Source organism: Molothrus ater, chromosome 1, assembly GCF_012460135.2.
Source record: "Molothrus ater isolate BHLD 08-10-18 breed brown headed cowbird chromosome 1, BPBGC_Mater_1.1, whole genome shotgun sequence".
Lineage (NCBI taxonomy): Eukaryota > Metazoa > Chordata > Aves > Passeriformes > Icteridae > Molothrus > Molothrus ater.
The window spans coordinates 43286409-43308817 of record NC_050478.2 but is presented as its reverse complement, the minus strand read 5'-3'; the positions used below and the strand labels follow the sequence as shown (position 1 = coordinate 43308817).

At 44.7% G+C, this 22409-nt stretch overlaps 1 protein-coding gene across 1 annotated transcript in view; it reads right to left on the bottom strand.

Moving 5' to 3' along the window:
- Positions 1-74: 74 nt before the first annotated feature.
- Positions 75-22409, bottom strand: part of SH3BP5 (SH3 domain binding protein 5) — a 51284-nt gene continuing 28949 nt past the window's right edge. Inside the window, exons 4-9 of the mRNA XM_036399594.2 lie at positions 19795-19959; positions 11555-11685; positions 7648-7690; positions 5584-5803; positions 2215-2475; positions 75-1527 (exon numbers count right to left, since the gene is read on the bottom strand). Of these exons, the coding sequence (XP_036255487.1) occupies positions 1346-1527; positions 2215-2475; positions 5584-5803; positions 7648-7690; positions 11555-11685; positions 19795-19959 (1002 nt within the window). The 3' untranslated portion in view covers positions 75-1345. The remainder of the gene's footprint in view (positions 1528-2214; positions 2476-5583; positions 5804-7647; positions 7691-11554; positions 11686-19794; positions 19960-22409) is intronic.

Sequence of the window (22409 nt, the reverse complement as noted above, 5' to 3'; positions counted from 1 at the left end):
TGGAGGCTAAACTTGCTGTGGGAGAAGATTGGTTCCTAGCACTTGAGATAAACGTCACTTGCACAGACTCAAAATGTGGAAAACAAAAATGTTTACTGTAGTGTGAAGAATTTTACATTAACTTTGAGAATAGATACACAAGCTGTGGCAGGGATGAAATACAACAGGACTGCAAAAACAGAATAGAAAATACTTTGGGCAATACTAAGATTCCCATCAAATCAACAATATAAACTGACATTTTAGAGAAAATGGTGCTTTCAGAAATGCTTAGTCACCAAAACTGAAGAGTCCTAGGATTTTTACTACCACTTATTAGCATAATTATCAGACACTACTACTGCCTAACAGCTGCTGGCAAAACATGCCCGTGCCCTTTCTAGTTTTATTGAACACTTTGTCTAGGGCATACTAAAATCCCATGTCCCTTTAACAGTTATAAACCCCCACACAGTACAACCTACAGAGAAGCTTAAGAACACATTGTCAATCTACACTGGCAATTCCTTTTCTTCATGCATATTTCAAGGGCAAACCCCTTATCATCATCATCCTGAAAACATCTATGACTCCCATTTTTGAGGGGGAAAAAAAACCCAAAAAACACTTAAAGTGCTGAAAAATAATTCTTCACTTCTCAGGGAAGCAGAAGAGCAAGGGGCCAATCAACTCTTTTTGGTCACTGGAATCACCTGCAGAGTCCAAGCCAGACTCAGGAAGGTGTCTAGAAAGGGCCTCCCACTGCTGGGCATTACCGTCCCCTTCCTGTCATCCGTCTGTTTTATAGGCTTTTAGAGGCATGACTCATTTTATTTTCTGTGAGCACCAAGGGAAGAGTGAAGGCTTTCAGACCCCCCACATGCAACAGCTTTCCTGTATACAAAATATTTCTACAGTTTCAGCATAATAAAGACCAATACAGATGTTTAAAGATTATGCCACTTGTACTCAAGAGACTGGTTGTATCTAAAGAGCATTTCATTCTACAAAACCGAAGCCAAACCACTCTGCAAAAGTCTGGCTTGAATTTCAGACCCCGACTGGCATGAATTTACACGGGAACATTACTAGTTATTGCTTCAGCCAGGCTGCTACAAAACAATTTACAAAGTCTGTGAAATATGAGCACAGCTTAAACATTTGATAACTCGTCCGGCCTACAAAGGATTTACTGAATAAAAACTTCAGCCCTCCACATCAATTAAACTTCTTAGTGCATTTTTAAATTCTCAGAGTAAACGCTTAAGATTTGGCATATATTATTGGCACAACGTTCTTCAAACACTTAGAAGTTCATGTATAAATATTTAGACTCCCATTATTCAGGACGGGGCACGAGAAGGCCTCAGCCAATCTGGGCAGCTTTCCTGCCTGCACAAATTCCCTCTTTGATTTTCATGCACTGCAGGGAGAGCTGCTTCATTCGGTTATCCAGAGCCAGCCCTTCCGTGGAGCTGCTCCTGGTGCTGCTCCTGTTCTTGTTTGCTCTGTCGCTTGTCTTGTTCTCAGCCCCTTCCGCCCTATCCCCTGCAAAGAAAGGATTAAACTGCATGTTAAACCCGGATTTCATTCTGCAAGTTAAGCTTCAAGCAGGTGCCTCTGCAGCTTCCTTTGCCAAAGCACAAAGAAATTACAGGAGCAGGAGCAAGATGCTGTAACAAAACCAAGTTGGCCTTCCAAGCCGTGCTCATCTTGTGCACTGCATCAGCAAATTAGTGAGAACAGCCTTAAAATGGAGCAGACAAGGGCAGTGGTAATCCTCTAGTCTGAATTAGTCAGCCAGAGCTGGCAGAGCCTGCAACGAGCTCCTTCTGGCATGTTATTTTTTGTGGGGATTTTGGTTTGATTTTTTTTTTTCCCCTGGAAAGCAAGATTTTCAAAAAGCAGGACAGTAATTTAAATAAATGAACTCAGATTTTCCTCCAAATAAATGTACCATGACAATCCCACTGATCACTTATTTAGTGAGAAATCTCAAACCCCTGTACTAAGGCAGAACTGGGGAATGTTCCCAACCAGGAGAACAGTAATTAATACATGATAGACATTGCTGTTAACTCTGAGACACAGGGCCTTCCACAATTGCCTTCCCCATAGAAGCAGCCAGCAGCTCTGAGCATTCCCTGGCATATGCCTAGGGGAGCTGGGAAGGTTTTCCTGCTCCCTTGATGAGGCTGAAGAGCACTGGCCCAGGGTGTATCCAGCTGTGCATACCTCTCTCAGCTTCACACTCGGGGGAGGAGGCCCCACTGCATTCGCTCCGGGGGCCCAGGACAGGGAAGATCATCCCGAACTCAGAGAGGGAGACGGGGCTGGGCAGGTCCAGGCTTCCCGGTCGTGTGGCAGGAGGAAACTGAGTGGGCACCTCACAGGGACTCGTAGGACCAGAGCTGAAGCTGGACACTGACTGAGTTTCTGAATCTTCTTCGGACACAAAGCTGCTGCCGTTGTCATCCTCAAACACTTCTGAAGCCACTGCAATGTTCAAAGAATATTCCAGTCAGTAATTCAGCCTCCTGTCCTGCACCTTCCCAGGCAAAGACAGTTTTTCAGGTTTTCATCTTCCATACACAGACACACTGCTAACGCATGGGCTGCCCCCTCTGGTTTTCCATTCCCTGTGCAAAGCCTTAGCCTGGTTCTGCCCTGGGCAGCAGCACACCTGCCAGCCAGGCCCTGCAAGGCCAGCACTGCAGTAGCTACTGCTCCTCATGCCAAGAAGCTCTTGGATTTTTACCAGCCCTGCTGGCCTTGTTCATTTGTGGTTTTCAGTAGGCAACTTAGGACAGAACCTAATTCCCTGTGTCTGCCTCCCCCAGCATTATCTTGATCCCTGTGCAGCCTCCTGGTTATTTAAGCTGCTAAATTAGAAAGACACAGGTCCCAAGATTTCTTTTTGAATGAGGATCACCAAACAACACCTAAATAAAAAAAAAACACAAAACATATATTCCCTGCTTGTGTTTGCTCAGATCTGAATTCTAATTAAAGCAAACCCGCTCCAAACTGTCTGTCTGGGTTAAGCTGCAGGGTCCTTATGAACAACCAGAGCAGAAAACCATTAAAGAAAGCTCCATTTTGTGCAACACAAGGGTGTAGATTTTGCTGAAATTCAACAGACTTCAGAGGCTCATTGCAGGCTGGGGACCAAAGATTTCTGCACACAAGCAGTCCCACTGGGATCAGAAGGTTCTCTACACACATCAGCCTCAACACCACGTAAGAGTGTGCTGGAATCCCACTGGCCTGAAGAAGTCCCAGACACTGCAAGACATCCACAGTGACCTGAGGTTATCTCCAATTCCTCCTCCTGGTGACTCCTGCCATTGTTAGCCAGGCTCAGAACCACCTTGGAAGAGCAGCAGGAGCAAAGCAGAGGTGTTAACAAAATGGCTCAAAGGAGAAGCTTCAAAGAAGTTCAGCTGTCACCTTGGCAGCCTGGGGCTTGCGGGCACCACTCAGACACAAAGGTGCCAAGAGAGGCTGTTCCTGCCATTTCTATGGCAGAGATGTTCAGCCTCTTTCTGCTGGACTTGCAGATTGCTGCACTCACAGCAGTTGCAAAACTGACCCCAAAGGCTTTGAGCATGAAATGGATAACAACATTATCCACCTCTCTGAGTTCTCTCCAGGGCACTTCATACTCAGAGACAGCTTCTCTTGTGGTTTGGGTTTAGTTGTTTTGTTTTTAATGAAGTCAAATCTAAGACTGCAGAGGGGCCTTTTTTCTCACTTGCTGTGTTTCATCAATATATGGTGAGCAGTATAGATAACTTTGTGGGGGAGAAAGCAATAAAAGTTTTGGCAAAAAAGGTGTTTCCAATTAAAATCCTCTGCTTGGCAAGAAGCACTGACATCAGGCAGTCTACACATGGCACAGCTTAAACTGTAGCTTGCTTTTCACTGTCTAAAAATCACCATAATGCACAGGAGCATCTGCAAGGGCCAAGAAACTCCTGCTGATGACGAGGTGTTATCCAACTCCAGCAGACAGAAATCAAGATACAAAAGGACCTTGGTGGAAAGCTCCCTCCACATTACAATGAGAACTTAATCCAGGCTATTTTATTATTTAATCCAGTCTGCTAGTCCTGCCCTGTCATAACCCAATTCTGTGTTGGCACCAGACACAAGCTGATGTCCTTCCACTCATGTCAGACTGTACAGTTCAAAGAGAGGGATGAGCCCACACTGCTGGTCCTTGCCTGCAGCCTCAGGTGAGCCAGCAACTGATACTAACATTAACTTGCCTGGCTCTTTCTGCCCCTATATCCCAGGTCCCTGAACTCCTTCAGCACAAAATACCCTAAAACTCAGTTATACCTAAGGCTTTGAGGAGGCCTTCTGCATGAGAGGGGGGACTTGCAGATATCCAAAAGAGGCAATTCCTGCCTAGGTTGGAAAGGGTCCACCTCAGAAATTAAGGGTGGCAGAAGATAAGCAGCCATACTGAAACTTGGCTGCATCAGCTGTCCAGACACAGCACTCCCTTGCTGCTGCAACTCAGGTCCCAGCTGCACAGTACTGAGAGCTCCAACACATCATGCAGAAACTCCTGCCATTGCAGAGGGTGGAGGCCAGCCCAGGCCTGCTTCCCAGCTCCTAAGGCTGTACCTACAAGGCCTCAGTGCCAGTACACATTGGTGTTTATGGGGAAATTGCATCTTCTGCCTGTAGGCACCAGGGTTGTGCAATCATCAACTCCTGCAATCCTGACCTAGACTTTCCCCTGCAGAAACGAAGCTGAAATACAAATTAAACTGGAATTTGTGGGACTGGGCAGCAAGAAAAAGACCTTCTGCATCAAGAAGGGGAAAAAGTGTCCAGGAAGGAGGCAAAAGTAGGCCACATGTAATGTCCATCTATCCACTTCCACCCAGAGCCAGGACAAATGCAAACTCATCATAAAACAGACTTTGGTGGCACATGGGGACCTTGTCTTGCAGAGAGCAGAGGTTGCCTTGCTTGTTTGGAACCTCCTTGGAGGTTGTTGCTGTCCCACATTTCTCCTACAGAGCCCCTCTTGCTCACAGCACGCATGCTCTGCTGAAATCACACCTTGGCAAAAGACTCTCAGCACAAAGGAGCTTATCCTTACTTGCTTCCCTGCGAGCATCACACCTTTCTCTACTACTGTAGCCACAACTTTAGCTTCCTGTGCCACAGGCCCAGCACTGGAAGACAAGCCCTTGATCCAGAAGGTCTGTTCCCAGACTGGCTGAATGATCTGCCACAGCCTGCAGCCTCCCCAGGCACATCACTGCCAGCAGCACCACTGGTGTAGAATTAGACACAAGCTTTGGAGTGTGTTCATTTTGCTCCTTTCATACAGCACTGTGCAAAAAACTACAGGGATGCAAAGGGAATGGCTGATGCACTTTAACTCATTACCCTTTCCCTTGAAAATTGCCTATTAAAGAATGTAATCAACTCCTGCAATAACAAGAAGCATCACAACTTAGCCACAGTCCCAAAACAGCCAGCACATTTCAAAACTGCAGAACACAGAGAGCAGCCCTAACATCAGCATTTCTAACAATGCCCACAGGATGCTCCCAAGGCAGGAGAGTGCTCTGTACTCACTGGAGACGGTGTCTGGCTCCGGCTTACTCGCTGCCAGGTCTTCCACAGAGGCGTTGCTCCCCTCGGCACCCACGCCACACCCTCGGGGCCCTATGGCACTGGACCTTCTCCTCTCATGAATCTCATCGGAGATCATCTCCAGATTTTTCAAGGCAGTCTTATATTCTCCCTTTGCCAGGGCCAGTTTGGCCTGCAGGTCATCCACTGTTTTCTTCAGTTGCTAACAAGGGAGACAGGCATTAGATGGACCTTCACTACAAACAAGGCACAGCACACAGCTCCCTGTTACACGTCCAGGCAAGCACCACCTGGGCTGGTATCTAGGGGACAGCAGAGTTCAGAACTCAGAAGCACCCTGGCCCAAGCAGTGCCACTTGTGAAGGAGGCAACAGCAAAGCAAACCATGGGAGCCAGGGGCTGGAACTGCCTCTGGAGTGTGGTCACGGCCCTTGGCTAAGCACAGAGCAGAGGCCCCGTTAAGATGTGAGCATGCAGGATCTCTCCTTAACAGGAATGCAGCTCTCAGCTATGTCACTGCTTATCCCAGAGCCACCCCCAAGGCTTGCTGGCAGCCCTGGTCTGCAGGGCACAGCAGAGCTGGGGGCCACCCCTGAGGGGGCTGAGCCTCACTCTCTGCTGAGCATCAAACCCATCACTTTGCTCACTAAACCTGCAGAGCAGAAAGCAGCAAACCTCAAACCCTGACAGCTGTAACACAGCAGTTCCTGTGTCCCCAGGCACAAACACCACCCTACAGCAAGGGCAGAAGTGTTGTGCATCCTATTTCCCAAAGGGGAAACACTGCTTGTGTGTCTGTAGTTCTTTCAATGCTTGCTTTTAATGCACAAAAAAACCATCTGTGCTTTCTTCATACAGTTTTACACAATCACCTTGCTTCAGGAGGGCACTGAGCAGCTGCCATGGAGAAGCAACAGGCACACAAACAGTGTGCCTTTGCCCGTGGAAAAAAGGGAATTTCTCAAAAGATGCTTCTGGGCAGCAGGGATTACTGGCCTGGCAGCCAGCCCAGGGCAGGCAAGGGCTCAGCTTGATGCAGCAGCAGCTGCAGGCAGGCAAGGCAGAGGAGGAGAGCACACCCGAGCCTGGAACCTGGCAAGGAAAAAGGTGCACACCAGAGTCTCTGAGGCTTACAAAATGCTGCTGAATCTCAGGCAGGAAAGGGCTCACAAAACCATTATGGGATATGCCTTGCACCCCAGACAAGGAATGGGAATCCTTTTCTAGCTAGGGTCCTACTGACCCAGCACCACACCAGCGAGTAATCCAAGGCAATGTGCTCCACTCAAAGCCTCTGCCCATCCCACACAACAACAGCACCACTTGCAGGGCCACTACCCTGCAACTGTGAGGAGCCAGAGTCCCCCATTTTAGGGGCCACATGCAGCAAAAGTCACACAGAGAGAGAGTGATTCTTTTATTTGAATTTGTATGGCTGCCCTGCCCTCCCATCCCTAGCAGCTCCAAGACTGGCTGAAACAGCAGGGATTACCATCCCACACAGCGCTGCCATGCCTGGCCCAGGGCCACTGTGCCCTGCAGGGCATGTGCTGTGCCCAAGCACTGGCCAGACATTGCTACACCACACAGAATGCAGTGCAGAGATGCCAAAAAGCCCTGGAAGCCTATCCAGCCAAACCCCGAATCTCTCTTATGCCAAACCCCAAATCAGAAATTCACATCTGCATGGTATCGGAGCACTGCAAGCAGGTTACTTATTCTGTTAATTGATCCAAGCATAAAACATAGGGGGGAAAAAAATCAAACCCACAACAAACAAATCCCAGACATATTAAACTACAAGAAGCAAAGATAGTCAGACTGTGCTCTTTTGGTTCTGACAGAGTTCAAACACTCTTATTTCACACAAGGAAACAAAGACTCTCTTAGTCTTTTATCTTTAAATTGTGCTTAGCAAATTACTCAAGAGGTTTTGAATTGGTTTTGTATAGAAACACAACATAGTTGTCAGAGCACTTGAGATGTAATTTCAGTATTTACTGTAAGCAGTAAAGAGTTTCAGATGGATGTGAATTACATACGTACCTCTAGTTGAACATAGTACTTCGCCTTGAGTTCAAAATAAGGTCTGTGGAAAAACAAAGAACAGTTGTTTACAATCACTGGGACTGAATGCCATGTACTGGCGTGGGAGTTGCTCTCTTTGTAGCATTAACACAGCTATTTTGTGTCTCACTGCAATCCCAGGAGACCACTATCCAGATGATGGAACACCTACACATGCTCTCAGTGTCTCTCTCTTACTCCCTAATGCATCTATTCCTCATGGGTCCTTTGACCTAAATACAAATTGCAAAATTCCAGTTTTTGGAGTTGACAGCATAATTCCTCCAGGCCTAGATTCTGCAAGATATTTAAATGTAACATCCAACTTCAGGCATAGGCATCCTCTCTCTACCCAGCTACTTTCTGAGCCCACGGCACATGTGAATTCCTACAGAACCTTCTCTGTGTTCAGGTGTGGGGGGTGGAGGGGCAGTTCTTGGGTTTTTCAGTGAAGGAGAGGGTGTGAAGGGAGGTCAGAGCACCACACACAAGGGCATAGCACCTCCCAACATGGCCCACCAGGCACTTCCCCAAACTTGCTTATAAGGCTGTAAGAGGGCAGGGGTACAAGAGGTGCAGTGCAAAGCCAAGAAACCACTTTCCACCCTCAAAGTTTTGAAGCCCACAAGCCAATATCATCTGATACAACTCTGAGCAGGGAAAAAAAAAATAGCCCTGTTATTTAGCAGGGCTCACTACCCTCCTCCCCTCTCAGAAGCTCTCCTGGAAAGTAGGGGAGAGATAAACAATCAGATATGGCTTTACATGAAAGTAAAAATGTGAACTACCCCTGTTGTGTTTCTACCCTGACAGCAAGGCTCTTCTGAGCTCTAAGCCCTACTGCAGCTGCAGTTTGGACTGTGCACTAGAGTTCAGGAGTGTGAAACTGGCTTTCTGATCCTATATTCTTTGAAGGGCTGAATTCACTACATGGTCACAGACAAAATAACTGAGTGGTGTTTCAATGAGAGTAGGTTATTTCCAGCTCTGATAGTTTTAAGCACCCTCCCACCATCACCAGGAGCACACAGCCAAGTCTCAATGCTTCCAGTGACACCAATCCAGCCAAAATGCACCTCTGCCTTCCCTTAGTGGGACGTCACCCTGCCAAAGGCTACACAGATGCACTGCCAGGCCAAATAAAACACTGCAGTTGAGAATTTGGGTCCAACAGATCAAGGACTCCTACAGCCCTACCCCAAAGCAATGGCAGCACACAGATATGGACAGAATGGTGTTGCAGGGAAACATGCACAGGGAAAGCAGTGGAAACCACTCACCTCAAATGACCTGATTCTCAACCTTCCTTACCCTGGTGCCAGTTGGGATGGAACAACCAGGCTCGAGTCCTAACCTCCCACCAGCTTCCACAAGCCTTGGGAAAAGTCCCCTCTCTATCAGTGACAAGCACAAGTGTGTTTGCATGGTGTGAAAAAGCAATCCACACATGCATGTGTGTGTGTACACAAACACATCCCTGTGCACACAGGAGCAGGAATGTCTCATTGCAACAGGTGAGAGAAACCCCAGCTCAGCAGCACAAGGAGAGCACGAGCCTGGTGTGCAGGAGCTGACATGAACACTCCTGCTCACTCATGGCTCACAGCTGGGCACCCAGTGCCAGCAGGAACCAGGGCACTGGCAGAGACACTCCCATGTCCCAGAGTCCCTTCATTCCCTGACATCCATGGCCCTGTAGTCACTGGGGGCTGGTCTGTAACTCGGCAGGGCTGGAGAGCTGCTCTCTGGTGTCCGACAGCTGAGCCCAGGGCACTGCACTGACAAAGTGCTTTTCAAGTCAGTGACAGGATGAGTGAAAGGCATTTTGCTCAAGTCACCAGAGCAGAAAGTGACTTCCAGAAAACAGCTAACACAGGCAAGTTCATTATCCTACAGCTCAGAGGCATTGAGCCAGAAGATCTGGTAACTGTTAAGAATGTGCAGCCTATGCACATTCATAAATCACAAGCAAGTAAGTACCCAAAAACTAAAAAGCAAAACCAAAACAAAACTACCCAATAATCCTTTGCTCATCAACTTTACCCAGCAAATCAGCTAAATTACTTTCCTCCAGGATGCCCCAGTCTTGCTTTCAAAACAGTAATGCTTTAAGCATCTTAATCCCAACGGAAGCAAGCAGCAAATGCAAATCATTTTCTGCCCAAAAGAGAGCAACTCATTCAGTGTGTCTATCCATAAGTTTAAAGAGAAGATGAAGAAATGGTCAGAAAGGCCTAAATTACAGCCGGTGCTGCCAAACCTCACAGGGAGGGGGTCAGAGCAGGATGCTGGTATTAAATCCTTCCTGAAGAGCAGCTAGAGGCCAGCTACACCCTACAACACAAACAGCTGCAAATTCAGCAGCCTCATTTTGCAGTTTCTGTAGCCACTTGACACCTCTGATGTTTTCAGCTCAGCTGCAATTTTCCTTTATGGGAAAATTGCAATGCTGGGAGACAACTGACCTTTCCAGCATCCCTATGTAGCATAACTTCAAAGACATCCACGACTGTTTATGCCACCAGGCATCTTTCACATCAGTACTAGGTTAGAACTGGCATTTCTGTACACCCTTTATTAAAGGATCTCCAAAACACCCTACCTAGATGGTTTGTGCTGCCATCAGCCCTGCTGTGAGACAAAAGAGTACACTGGGATCCTTCCACAGAAGTGGAAACCAGCTTGGCCCGAGGAGAATGACACAAGACACCCCTCTGAGGGAAGTTCCAGCAAAGAAATGAAAACTCAGATGCACATCACACAAGAGGCAGCTGGGAAACCAGGCTCCACACCATGATAAAAAGCTGTGTAGGACCCCACTGGCAAGTTAATAATGGTCTTTATTTTAAATCTTATTGCAAGGAAGGCATTCCTGGCAGCCAAAACTGTTCTCAGCTATTGCCCTTATCCAGAGGGATCTGTCATTTAGGGAACTGATGATGGTTTTCACAGCCCTTGTGCAGTGCTAGACAAACAGCATGCAGCTCATTCTAGAAGTCACACCACTACACTGTTTCAGCAAACATGCTTGAATCTTGCTTGAGAAGTGCTAATCCTTTCTTGAATTGAGCAAACACCAATCAAAATAGATTTTTAGTGGACCAATTTCACCAAAAAGTCATTTTTAGATGGAGGGGATTAAAAGCTAAATGCAACAAGCAGATTGTTTAGACAAGCCACAGTCTGGAAATATTAGGAAAAAAAAGACTGTGAAATATAAAGAGGATTAAGAATTGGTTGTAAACAGGGCCAAAATTTTAAACGGGTTCTGAGCAAAAAGCTGTTTCACTTCTCTGCAACAGAGCCAAACTGCAGAGTAAATGCAGACACAATTATTAATGACACAAGCTGCTTAGCTATGCCCACTGAAGGGTGTTTCCTTCCCCAAGAACAGCTCTCACACAGCTTTGCCATGGCAGCAGGAGGAAGTAAACAAGCCTTGTGTGCAGCACCTTACACCCGTGCAGTCTCGCACCTTTCAGCTTTCTGCCACTTGCTTTGTTGCTCTCCTAACTAAAAATAAGAACTGTGAACAATCCTAGGCTGTGAAACATCCACACAGAGCTCTGCAGACAGCACTTGTGTGGATCCCATGTGCCTGTTCCTCAAATCACACACCACCAAGGAGTTCAGTGCACTAGAACAAGACCAAGATGCTGCTCAGAAAAGGTTTCTTATCCCAGTTCACCAGTCCATCAAGTCAGGTGTTTCAAAAGACACTCAGGACAAAAAGGACAAATACCAGTGCCAATTGTGCTGTGAGGCTGCTACACACAGAGAGGAACCCAAAGAGCAATACACTTTCACAAGTCCAAAAACCCCGTAGGACAGGTATTTCCCCCAAACAGTTTTCACCACTAAACTCCTCTCCGAACATAAAACATACTTTGATTTATTGATGGCTCTTTTCAGCTTCTTCTCCAGTTGTTTCATCCTTCCCATGGCAGCATTGTATTTGGCTGCAGTCTCCTTGTGAACCAGCTCACTTCTCGTTTTGGTCTGTTCTGCCTCCATGACCTTCAAGAGGGGGATAAAAAACAGGTTCAGCAGCAAGACACAGTGATCCACTTCTTATCATTTCAATTAACAGCAACTTCATAATCTCTCCTATCAGCTCACGCCAGGAAAGTGAGGGTATAGAAAATATTACTTCCAGTGAACCTACTTAAAAGTCTTTCCCAAAAAGAGCAGCAGGTCTTCAAATATTGCGTAAATTATGACAAAGGTGTTACAGCATTTCACACAATCTCTCTCACAGGTAGTTTAGAAGACCCTAAGCTTTTGGGAACATCCATTTTTAACCCAGTTAGATATTCACAAGTGGAGCAACACTAGCTGAGGTCGCTCAGTTACATAGCAATGTTTCTGTTTCCTCCTGCTCCTCTCCCAGGAACCTGACATCCCCAGCAGAGAGCTTGCTGGTTGCTCAGCTCCCAGCTGCAGCCCCACCACTCTGGAAAGGGCTGGACACCAACCACCACAGAGGGAGGACTCAAACACAGTTTGGCCTGAACAACCAATCACTAGAAAACTGTGTCCAAGACGGCTCTTTTCTTAAAACCAGCTGACATGCCTGAAATCACAGTTGCAACACTGAAAATGCAAAGGTTCAAGCCCTGAGCTGACACTCCCACCATGCAGACAAGGAGAGTTATGCTGATGACCAGCCTCCTACCCTCATGTATCAAGATATCTAGAACACAAGTCTGATAAGGAGCAGCTGAGGGAGCTGGGGGTGTTCAGCCTGGAGAAAAGGAGGCTCAGGGAGACCTTATTACTCTCTAAAACCTCCTGAAAGGAGGCTGTAGCCAGGTGAGACTCAGCCTCTTCCTCCCAGTAACAAGCTACAGGGAAGAGGAAAAGGCTCCAAGTTGCTCCAGGGGAGGTTTAGATTGGATATTAGGAAATTTTTTTCACTGAAAGGGTTGTCACAAGCATTGGGAAAGTAAATGTCTCTCCATTAGCTGCACTCCTGGTATCCCACAGCCATGCTTTGCCGGTAATTTTATCCAGGGTATTTTATTGTTCAAATTTGAGACGTCAGAGGTGTACTGTAAGCACTCTTTACTGCTTACAGTAAATACTGAAATTACATCTAAAACCCAGAAAATGTGTTCTATTTGGGGCGCTAGCAGTCAAGATCCGGGCAGGGAGGGGACCGATTTTTTTGAAGTCAGGAAAGTGGTGACACTTCTTTGTTGGTCTGGCAATGAGGGGAAAGCAGGTGGTTTTTTTTAAGCTTCCTGTTTGCAGCTATAAAGATATTCACACAAAAATGGCAGGACTTGATTCTCCCCAGTTCTGGATTTTGAAATGCCTCAGCTGCAATACCAACTACTGCACAACTTCACATAAATTTGCTCCTCCTGGCTCCCACCACCAGACTACATCTGAGCTCACATATGCAGAGAGAATATTCAAAATATCTTGATTTTAAATAACCTCACCCACAAAGCTTTAATTTATTTTTTTAAGGTGTGCTAGTCCTCCCAACCCTCAGGCTGAACTGAACAAGGAAAAGATGTCCAACTCTGACTCACTCAGATCACTGTTCCTCTCAGGAAAACTGTCATATTTGTCCTTTCTGATGCCTAAATGAAAGAGTGAAACTGCCAAAGCCATCAGCATCAACTTGGAGCTCTTGCTGCCACACTTTTTGCTCATCTGCACACACTACTCATTATTGAAGAAAGGAATTGCTGGAGAACTTTAAACTGTGAGAAATAAAGGTTTTCAAAGGATCTTCTGATCAGGTATAAAATAATATACTCAACCCCAACACCCTTCAACTTTCTCATATATATAAGGCATCTATTTTCAAAGAAAGGGGGGAAAAATCTATCAGGCTCATAACATATTCTCTCCTGCATCCTGAAAAATAAACTGCAGCCTCTTATCTCAAACAACTGTTTTAAAGTCAGTTGGTGCAAAGACTTGCCTTAGTGAAACATGTCAGACAAGGCTGGTTTTAACGTGGAAGTCCCTTAAATCAAACTGCAGTCTCCAAAGACTGCACAGAAGGTGGCTCATCTTCTTTCTCGTGTGGCAAGGAAACTGCAATTTAAAAACTCTGCAAGCTACAAAATAATGGAACAACTGGAATTTGCCAATGCTCAGTTATGTGTCAGTCCCTCTCATCCATTCTTAGGGCAAAATTAGCATAAACTTTGATATCTGAGATAAATCACATGATAAGTATGACCAACACCAGAATCATAAAGCAGGTTAAGTGTCCAGTACTGTGCTGATTTTTCAAATGTCTCATATCAAACATCACAGAAAAGCTGAACCCTGCAGAACTGGGATTTGAGGATGACACATTGCAAACGCCTCAAAATATCTGACAAAATGTGGAATTTGCTACCAGCCATATACACCCACATTCATTACCTTGCTCAGAAAGAAAGGGGAAAGAAAAGGCTATACACTTCATGCTTTTGAGAAATCAGTGATGTAACAAAATCTCTCTCTCCCCCTACAGCCTTGTTTTCCTGTGGGAATTCTGTCCTCCTGCTCACGTTATCCACCCAAGTCTGCAGAGACTGCCTGTCCCCTTTTCCTGGGACAGCAGCTCGAGGTGCATGCCTGAGGCTGAGGATATGACCTGGGGGATTATAAGGTGCCAGGATATTACCTGGGGCATTGTAAGGTGCCTCTGCAGAGATCCATCACCTGCCAAAATGCATTTAAGCACTTCATTCAAACAAGAAGAAGCAAGAGAGATCATCCTCCCTTCCGAACAGCCTTTAAATGGAGAAGTGTCCATCAGGGCTGGCAGACAGAAACAAACTGCAAATGATGCTGCCACCTCTGCAGCTGGGAAGTTCAATGTAAGACCAGCTAGCCTAACTCCTCACCTCCTTAAGAAGGCTTAGAAAAAGACAGATAGTACTTCTTTTCTACACTAGCCTTTTTATTAGAGCTAATAATACATTTGGTGAAAAAATTGCAGTGTCATATGGACTTGTAAACAAGCTCTCGGTCACAGCTGCCAAATAAGCTGGTTTGTCTAACCCAAGTGCTTCTACCACCCACCTTGCCTTGTAGATGCTCTTAAGCCATCACAGATGCAGCAGCATCCCTTAGAAAAAGGCAGACAAATAAGTGAGGACGACACCTCTTCAAACAAAGGCTGCTCAAGACACATCTCGCTCAAGACATCTCGCTTCCTGACATTGTACCTGCCTTTCAGCTCAGCAGGGGACATAGTCTTGGACAAAAACACCAGGATGGATGAACTTCCAGGATACCCACACAACCACCAGACATTCCTGTAGCTCTTGCCTGTCTACTGGATCACCTACCCCAGGCAGAACTAGTCACTCTCACAGGCAGCACAGGCTATAAGATACAGGTAATGGGAAACAAAGCAGGCAAAAACCCCCAACACAGGGATTGATCAATTCCTCTTCTCTCCTCCCCTACCCTCTATTTCCTACCCTGGAAACCTCGTCTGGAAAAAAAGGGTCAGTGTAGAGTATGTATTTACCATCAATAAGTCTGTACAAGTAGCTTTGTTCCACCCAAAATGTTTCCATAATCAGAAGTAAAAATGGACTCCAGGCAAAATTTCAGTAATAATAACAGATTCAAAAGAAAAATTTTATCAGTGGAGCTGAGCAAAGCTGACCATCTAAGCCAGAGAATTACTCTGAAGGACTGCTTCTTTCACAAAACATTAAATTGATTGTTCTTCTAGGGGAAGAATTAAAAATAAGAGAGGAAGGAGACAATGCAGTATCAGTAAACCAGGAGGAGAGAATCAACCACACAAGGGATCACAAAAAATCACTGCATTTGCAGGATAAAGTGACAGAGAGATCAGGACAAGGAAAGATGTGGTTTGTTGTTTTTTTCATAGACTTTTCTTCTCCCCTTTTTTCCTCTAAGTTCTTCTAGCTGCAGGAAGTCTCTCTCCTCTCTACATCACGAAAGCACCCACACATTTTACACTGACAGATGGTACTTCACTGTGTAATATCAAAGGGAGCTTCACAAGCCAAATTAATCCAAGAGGGAGCATGCCTCCTCCCTCTTTACTCTCCCCTCATCCTCTCCTTTTTAAAATGTCTCATGATCAAGAGCCAAAACATTTCTTCTCCCTGCCAGAATTTATGAACTCAACATATCTCAGGAAAGACTGTAAAAGCAGAACCTTTTTAAGACTGCAGATTGCATCAGCAATTAGAAATTAGCAATTTCTCTTGAAATTCATGATGCTCTTCCTTTCTGCTCCAGCTTGTGTCAAACTAGATGCAACACATCTGTCAATACTATCTTTTTGTACATCTTTATGAATTATTTTCAATAGAAGCATAAATGTGAAGATCTTTTTCCTCCATCCCTCCAAAATTCAATATCCTTTGGTCCTGTCACAGGACTCTCTTTCATAGCCCTGCTCTCTGCACCCCAAACTGCAGCATTACAACTCATGGTACAAACAGGCTGGTACCACTAGCAAAAGCATCGTCTCCAAATTTTAAAGAGACACTGCAGTTACCAAAATCCTGGTAAGCCAATGGCTAAGAGTGAACAGTACTCTTCCTCCCCAGGCAGCTTAAGAGCTCATCAAGCCTGTCTACATTTCCATTATAATCAACAGAGAATTTATCTTTTAATGAACTTGCCCCTCTGGCCACACGAATTGCTCTCCAGACACCACTTACTGAGCAGATCGCCTTTCATCATAATGGAAATTTGGCAAGTAATGGTGATACACAGCCAGGTTCCAGACATGACACCATGAGCTAAATTCCAATCTAAGTGTCATTACACTTCTCAGATCTCTGGAAAAATGGACATTTAGGAAAAAAACCCACAGGACTTTACCCCAAAATACACATCAAGTTAAGAGTAGAAGTGGGCAAAGCAGCCTCCTGACTTGCAGGATTGCACCACAGTCCAGTGCTTCTCTGTGGTGAACACTTAGCTCAAGCCAGACATTTGCAGAGATTAGTTGCATCTTCAGAGGCAGGTAGGCAGGAATCCAGCTCCTATTTATGCTCCCAGCCTCCTTTGGAAACATAGCTCAAACTGTGAGGTGCAAAGAAATTTCTGAGTGATAGCCTATACTCCATGTACATGTTCATGCTGGTTCTGCCTGCTCCATGAATAGAAAGATTTTCCACACATTATGCTCCCAGCTCACCCACGAAAAACAATATTACAGTAACTGTCCCATTTTGCAACAGTTGAATTGTATGATTTTCTAGATCAGTGGCTACAAAAATCTTGTTTGCAGAAGCCCAATAGCTTGTTACATTAAAAATAGTGTTAATAGCTTTTCAGACTATCAAGACGTCAAAAAGCAATTACAACATACAACCCTTATCTCTATTTCATCCCAGTGAGGGTCTGGAAACAGCATTTCCTGTTCGGTACCCTGGAACTCAAGTCTTTGTCTATATCCATCAGGTGAAGTGCAAAAGTAACCTGGCAACATTTTCACACATAGCTGTGTAAAAAATCAGTTTCTCGTTTGTTCTCTCGCCTACGCTTTTTCTTTATGCTTTCTGTTTACAGTGTTTGTCAGCTACCAAGCAGCTACAGGGCTCAGGTTTGGTTCCAAGTTTCAGATTCATTCAGTAAAGCCTGCTCTCTCAGCCTAAGAACAGCAAATAAAACCACTTGACTCTGGCCTGACATTTCTATCAGAAGAGAAACAAATGAATCAGTTGCCCACTTCTAACATTTAGCTCAGAGGTGCTTTTCTGCACTTGAGTCCTTGCTGTAAAAGGCCTGGAGCAAGATTATTCTCTGCCCACTACAATTGTCATCTATAAATGCATGCCAAAAAAAAGCTAGAAAATCCAAATAACCAGAGTGCAAAAGTTTTCTCCAAGAGCAATTTTATATGTGCCAGTAGAAGATGTCTATTTCTTAACCCTCAGCCTTCACCCACAGAAACAGTTTTTTCCATGAGTGATTTCTAATGTAATTTATAGTTAATGATCTGAGTTGTCATCAACACTGTGGCAGTCAAGGAGAACTTTTGTTCTAAAAGATTTCATTCTCTAACCTCTTTTCACCCATAGCTTGGTAGGCAATGCCAATGTTTCCTCCTCCCTGAGATCCCAATCATTCTGTTTGCCTCACTGAACACTGAGCACTTCATTAATTGCATGCACTGAAGCCAAGGGAAGCTTTCACCCCACTCTTAGAGAAGACACAAAACTCAGTCAAGCACTCCAAACAAACTAATGCTGGGTGTGCTCAGTCAGGACTTCCAAGAGCATTTTCACCCTTCTTGGCTCTGGTCTCAGCCTTAAGACCTCCACCACAGCCAGTGAAAATCACAAGACAAACTTCCACGGAACTCTCCCAAAACCTGCTGCACCATGCAAAGGTGCAGATGGGTGCTTTCTGGGAACTGAGTTTGCCCAGACTATTTTAAGCACTGGGAATTGTTGCTTTCCAAGTTTTCCGTTCATGGAGCCCTCAGCTGCTCTACACAGTCCACTCAGTGCCCAGGAGATTTTACAGCTGCAGTGAGTACACCTGAGCACCCCATTTACTGTTCAGCTGTAACAACTCAGAGGCATTATGGCTTGAACCAGCCCCCCAACAAGCAGCTGTCCTGCAATCACTGACAGCACCTATCAACACCACCAGCAGGACTCCACCAAACACTGCCAGCTGCTGCTCTGAATCACTGGGTTTGCTCATCTCAGGTGCACACCTCTCACACGCTGTCAGGGAACGATCAAGGGCTGTAGACGGACTCAAGGATGCCTTTGAAATATCCAAGGAAAAGAAGAATTCATTTGTACTCTCAAGTTGCCATTGTTTCTTTTGTCACCCACCCCAACACAAGTTTTTGCTCTGCCAGCTAGAGAGAGGTAGGTGGCAGATGTGATTGCTGTCACTGTCCACCAAAACTCAGCAGTTTAGCAGTCAGGAGCTCTAAGCAACTCCTTAGACACTTCTGGTTTTCTCATCTATCAATTCTGAGAATCAAAAATTATCTATTTCTGGACTTTGTTCGCATGGAGTAGGGATTACAGCCAGGAAAAATGACAGCTGGCACACACACACTGCAAAGGTGGGGCTCCCCTCATAAACACAGAGGTCACCACATCTGCAAACACCAAATTATAACAGGGACAGTAACACAAACAGTACCCTGGAGTTCATTTTCTCATTAATATATACCAGGTTTTCTATCTCTCCCCCTACACACAAGCAACATCCTTCTCTTCCCTGTTTCTTCATCAGGCAGCTGGATTTTAAAATTCACTCTGAAATAGACGCTTTTTTATGACTGAGACGCTTCTGCAACAGAACGGAGCAACTGTTGCACTGAGGGCTGCAAGACAATATGAGCATTGTATGGCAGGATAGCATGTTTGGAATAGCAAGTTCAGCTTCACTGGCATATTAAGTATATGTAGAACAAAGGTTTTTAACTTGGATTTTTGGTTCTTTTATGTTAAAAAAAAAGCCAGAAAGGTTTCTTTTAACAGCGAGAAGACAAATGACAGGAAAATTCTTCCTGACATCTGCTAGAAAGAATACTGTCTTTCTTTGTTAGTGCATCTCTTCTGTAGGTTTAAGAAGACTTTACAAAGGAGGTAGGACCTTGTCTAAATTCCAAAGTTAATTCAGGATAAAGCAGCATGCAAGCTTAAAATGCAACACACGATTTTGAGTAATTCCACATTCAAACACGCATTTCTGAAGCAAAGTGACTTGTTCAATGTAGTCCATACAAACAACAGGTTATACTAAAACTGGAACATGTCCCTGTTTTGCCAGGGTAAACACTCCCATAACACACATATTCAGGAATAGGCATCCCCATGCAATTATTCTGGCACAATTCCAAATGCAGACATGCCTTAAGACATTGTTTATCCCTGTAAAATAGATGGTAATAGCTTTTTTTTTTATTTTCTGTAGAGAGCTACTCCACTACTCCAGCACCACCAGGCAGAGAACTAGAATTGTCCCAGAAGCAGCCAAGGCCCAGACCACTCAGGCTTAGGCTTCACCATTTCCATGGCTTCATTTCCTACCTCTCATGTATCTGGACCAAAAGGAAAATCTGGTCTTTCAGAAACTGGGCCTCATAGACCACAGGGGAAACAAAATATGGAAAAGGCAGGTGCTGGGGCAAGTTGGTGTTACCCTCTGAGTAGCGTGGTTGAGCATCTCCTGCCAGGCAGAGTCAAACTGGCGCTTGTCATCCTCCAGCAGCCTCTGCTCTGCAAGGGAAATGGTCTCTTTGGCAGCACGCAGCACTTCCGTGGCCCTCTGGAAGTCCTGAGTCGCCCTCTGAGCCTCCAGCTGAGCCTAAAGGGGCAAAAAAAAAGTCTGGGATTAGAGACAAAGGAACCCTCACAGTCACATTTAGAAGATCTGTGACACAAATCCCAAGACTTTTATGAAGAGTCACACCGGCGTCACTGTTTCCCAAACTTTTATTTGAAATGACAGATTTCTCACTGCAGTAAGTCCTGCCAAAGCAGCAGTTCCCACCCAAAGAGGTCATTTGCCAAGAAATTTAATTTGTAGCTGATGGCCTACAAATAAGCACCTGGCTGAGAGATAATACCAAATGATGCAGGTTTAATCACTGATGAGCAAACCAAAAGAAAGTGAAATAGCAAACTAGTGGCATGGCAAGAATACACTGAGAACAGCACTCCCTGAGTTTAGTCAGGGTGGATTTTTATCTGATATGCCATTAATCATGCTGAGGAAATATTTTGGAATTATTAGCATGCTATAAAGAATAAACAAGTTCTCTGAGATGGTGATTGCTTAATTCTTTGGGTGTTTTTTTACTTTGCTATCTCTGGTACACAACTGGTACAGTAAGTCCCCAGCACACAGACACAAGAATAACCAAGGGAATTAAAAAAAAAAAATCTTTACCTGATTTTTCTACATTAGGTATATTCACAGAAATACATTAGGTATTTCATTTTTTATTTAAATTAATATTTTTGAGCTGTTTTGCTCAGAAATACAACCCTTCCAATGTAAGCCTCACACACAATCAACTGAACATCCAGCACTGTGAAGAGAGTTTTCATTTACACTTCAATGATTTTTCAAAAATAAACTGGAATTACCCAGTACATACCTATGAAAAATGTCTTTGACCAGACATCGCTGACAGAACAAAATAATGAATAAAACGTTAGGTATCATGATATACTGCAGAAGGAGTCTGACAATCAAAGATGAGAAAGGACTTTATCTTCCTCAGTGTAGTATTCTGTATGTCAAAGTCTTATGAATAAAGGAGGAGGTTTTAGCTTGAAGAAATGGTGGTCATTTGGGAAGTGGCTAAAAATTCCTGATATAAATTAAGTTGAACAACAGTGTATTTCTTCAGCAAACAGCTGGCTACACCCCCTCAATACCAGTTGCAAATACCTCCACACTTGAGACACCACAGTTATTTGTAAAGGTAATGGAAAAAGCCCTCCCTCCCTGCCCCATGGCAGAGGAGATGACTCCTAATTTAAACACAAGTCTCAAAAGGAAATAAAGTGTACTAAGTTTCCCTCTCCATGTCCTGAAATAGCAGCAAGCTCTTCTTACTTCCTTTCCTCTCTCACATGGAGGTACTTCACCCCAAGGTAACCATGCAAAAATAGGAATTATGTGTCAGAGGTCCTTCACTTACTAGCTGGAGAGGGAAATCAAAATCATCACAATCAGAGCAGTAATTTCCTTCCAACCAAGGTCCCTGATGCATTTCCTTCTTAAGTAGCTGGTGATGTTTTCCACAGAGAAGTTCATCTAACCATGCCCTTTGTTGTTTTCCAGGCAGTTTACACCATATCACCCTGCCTACAGCATCTGTGAAGAGGCAGGGCACTAAAAGTGTTAATTTCCATGCAGAACTGCACATTCCAAGGCAGCACAGATCCTTTGGGACAAGGTTAGTGCATGCACAGCATCCTGGTTATCTCTTTATCTCTTATCCTTTCTGAAAAAAACCCCACATTACACCTCCTCACCACCCCAGTCATCAGCTGCCTGCTTCAAATATATTAATACATTTTATAAATTCAGAATAAGCCTGACTATAGAATATTTTTATTTAGCCACTAACTTACCTAAACCATGATACCCAGCAAGCACAAAAATTCACCAATCCAAAAAGCCATCTGAGGATCTTTAAACAAGGCTCAACCTGGGCTTCCAACAAAGAATACATCAAAAATCCTGAATACAGCCAAAAGTCTGAATTTAGTCCCCAAAATATCTACTAAATTTTGTAGAATCTCACAACTTTTTTTTTTCCATCCAGTAAATTTGACCTATGCTAGTAAAGAAATCAAATACAAATAAAGGCCAAAAGTTTCCATAGAAGTAGTTTGAGATTGTTTAAGACAGGAAATAAAATACAAGGCTCCAGTGAGAGCCTGCACCAAGTACTGCAGAACAATGATGAGGATGCCTGGAGAAGAGCAAGACCAATTTTCATGAAGACTCTACGAGAGGGAGCCAGGCCCCAGCAGCTTCCAGCAATAAGGCTGTGAAGCTTCTGCTGCATGAGCAGGCCTGCCCATGTGAGAAATTAGTTACAAACACACAAAACCAGACTGGAGACCCATTCCAAGCACAGCCAGAACCTCCTCAGAGAGCAACTGCTTTGGAAACTCAGTACAGCCAGATCCCAGTGGCAATGCAAGCACAGAAGTGCAGTTTTCTCACCATAATGCATCAGCACTTGGAAGTTTCTGTTGGCACACATACCTGGGTCAGGGATCAAGACATCTGAG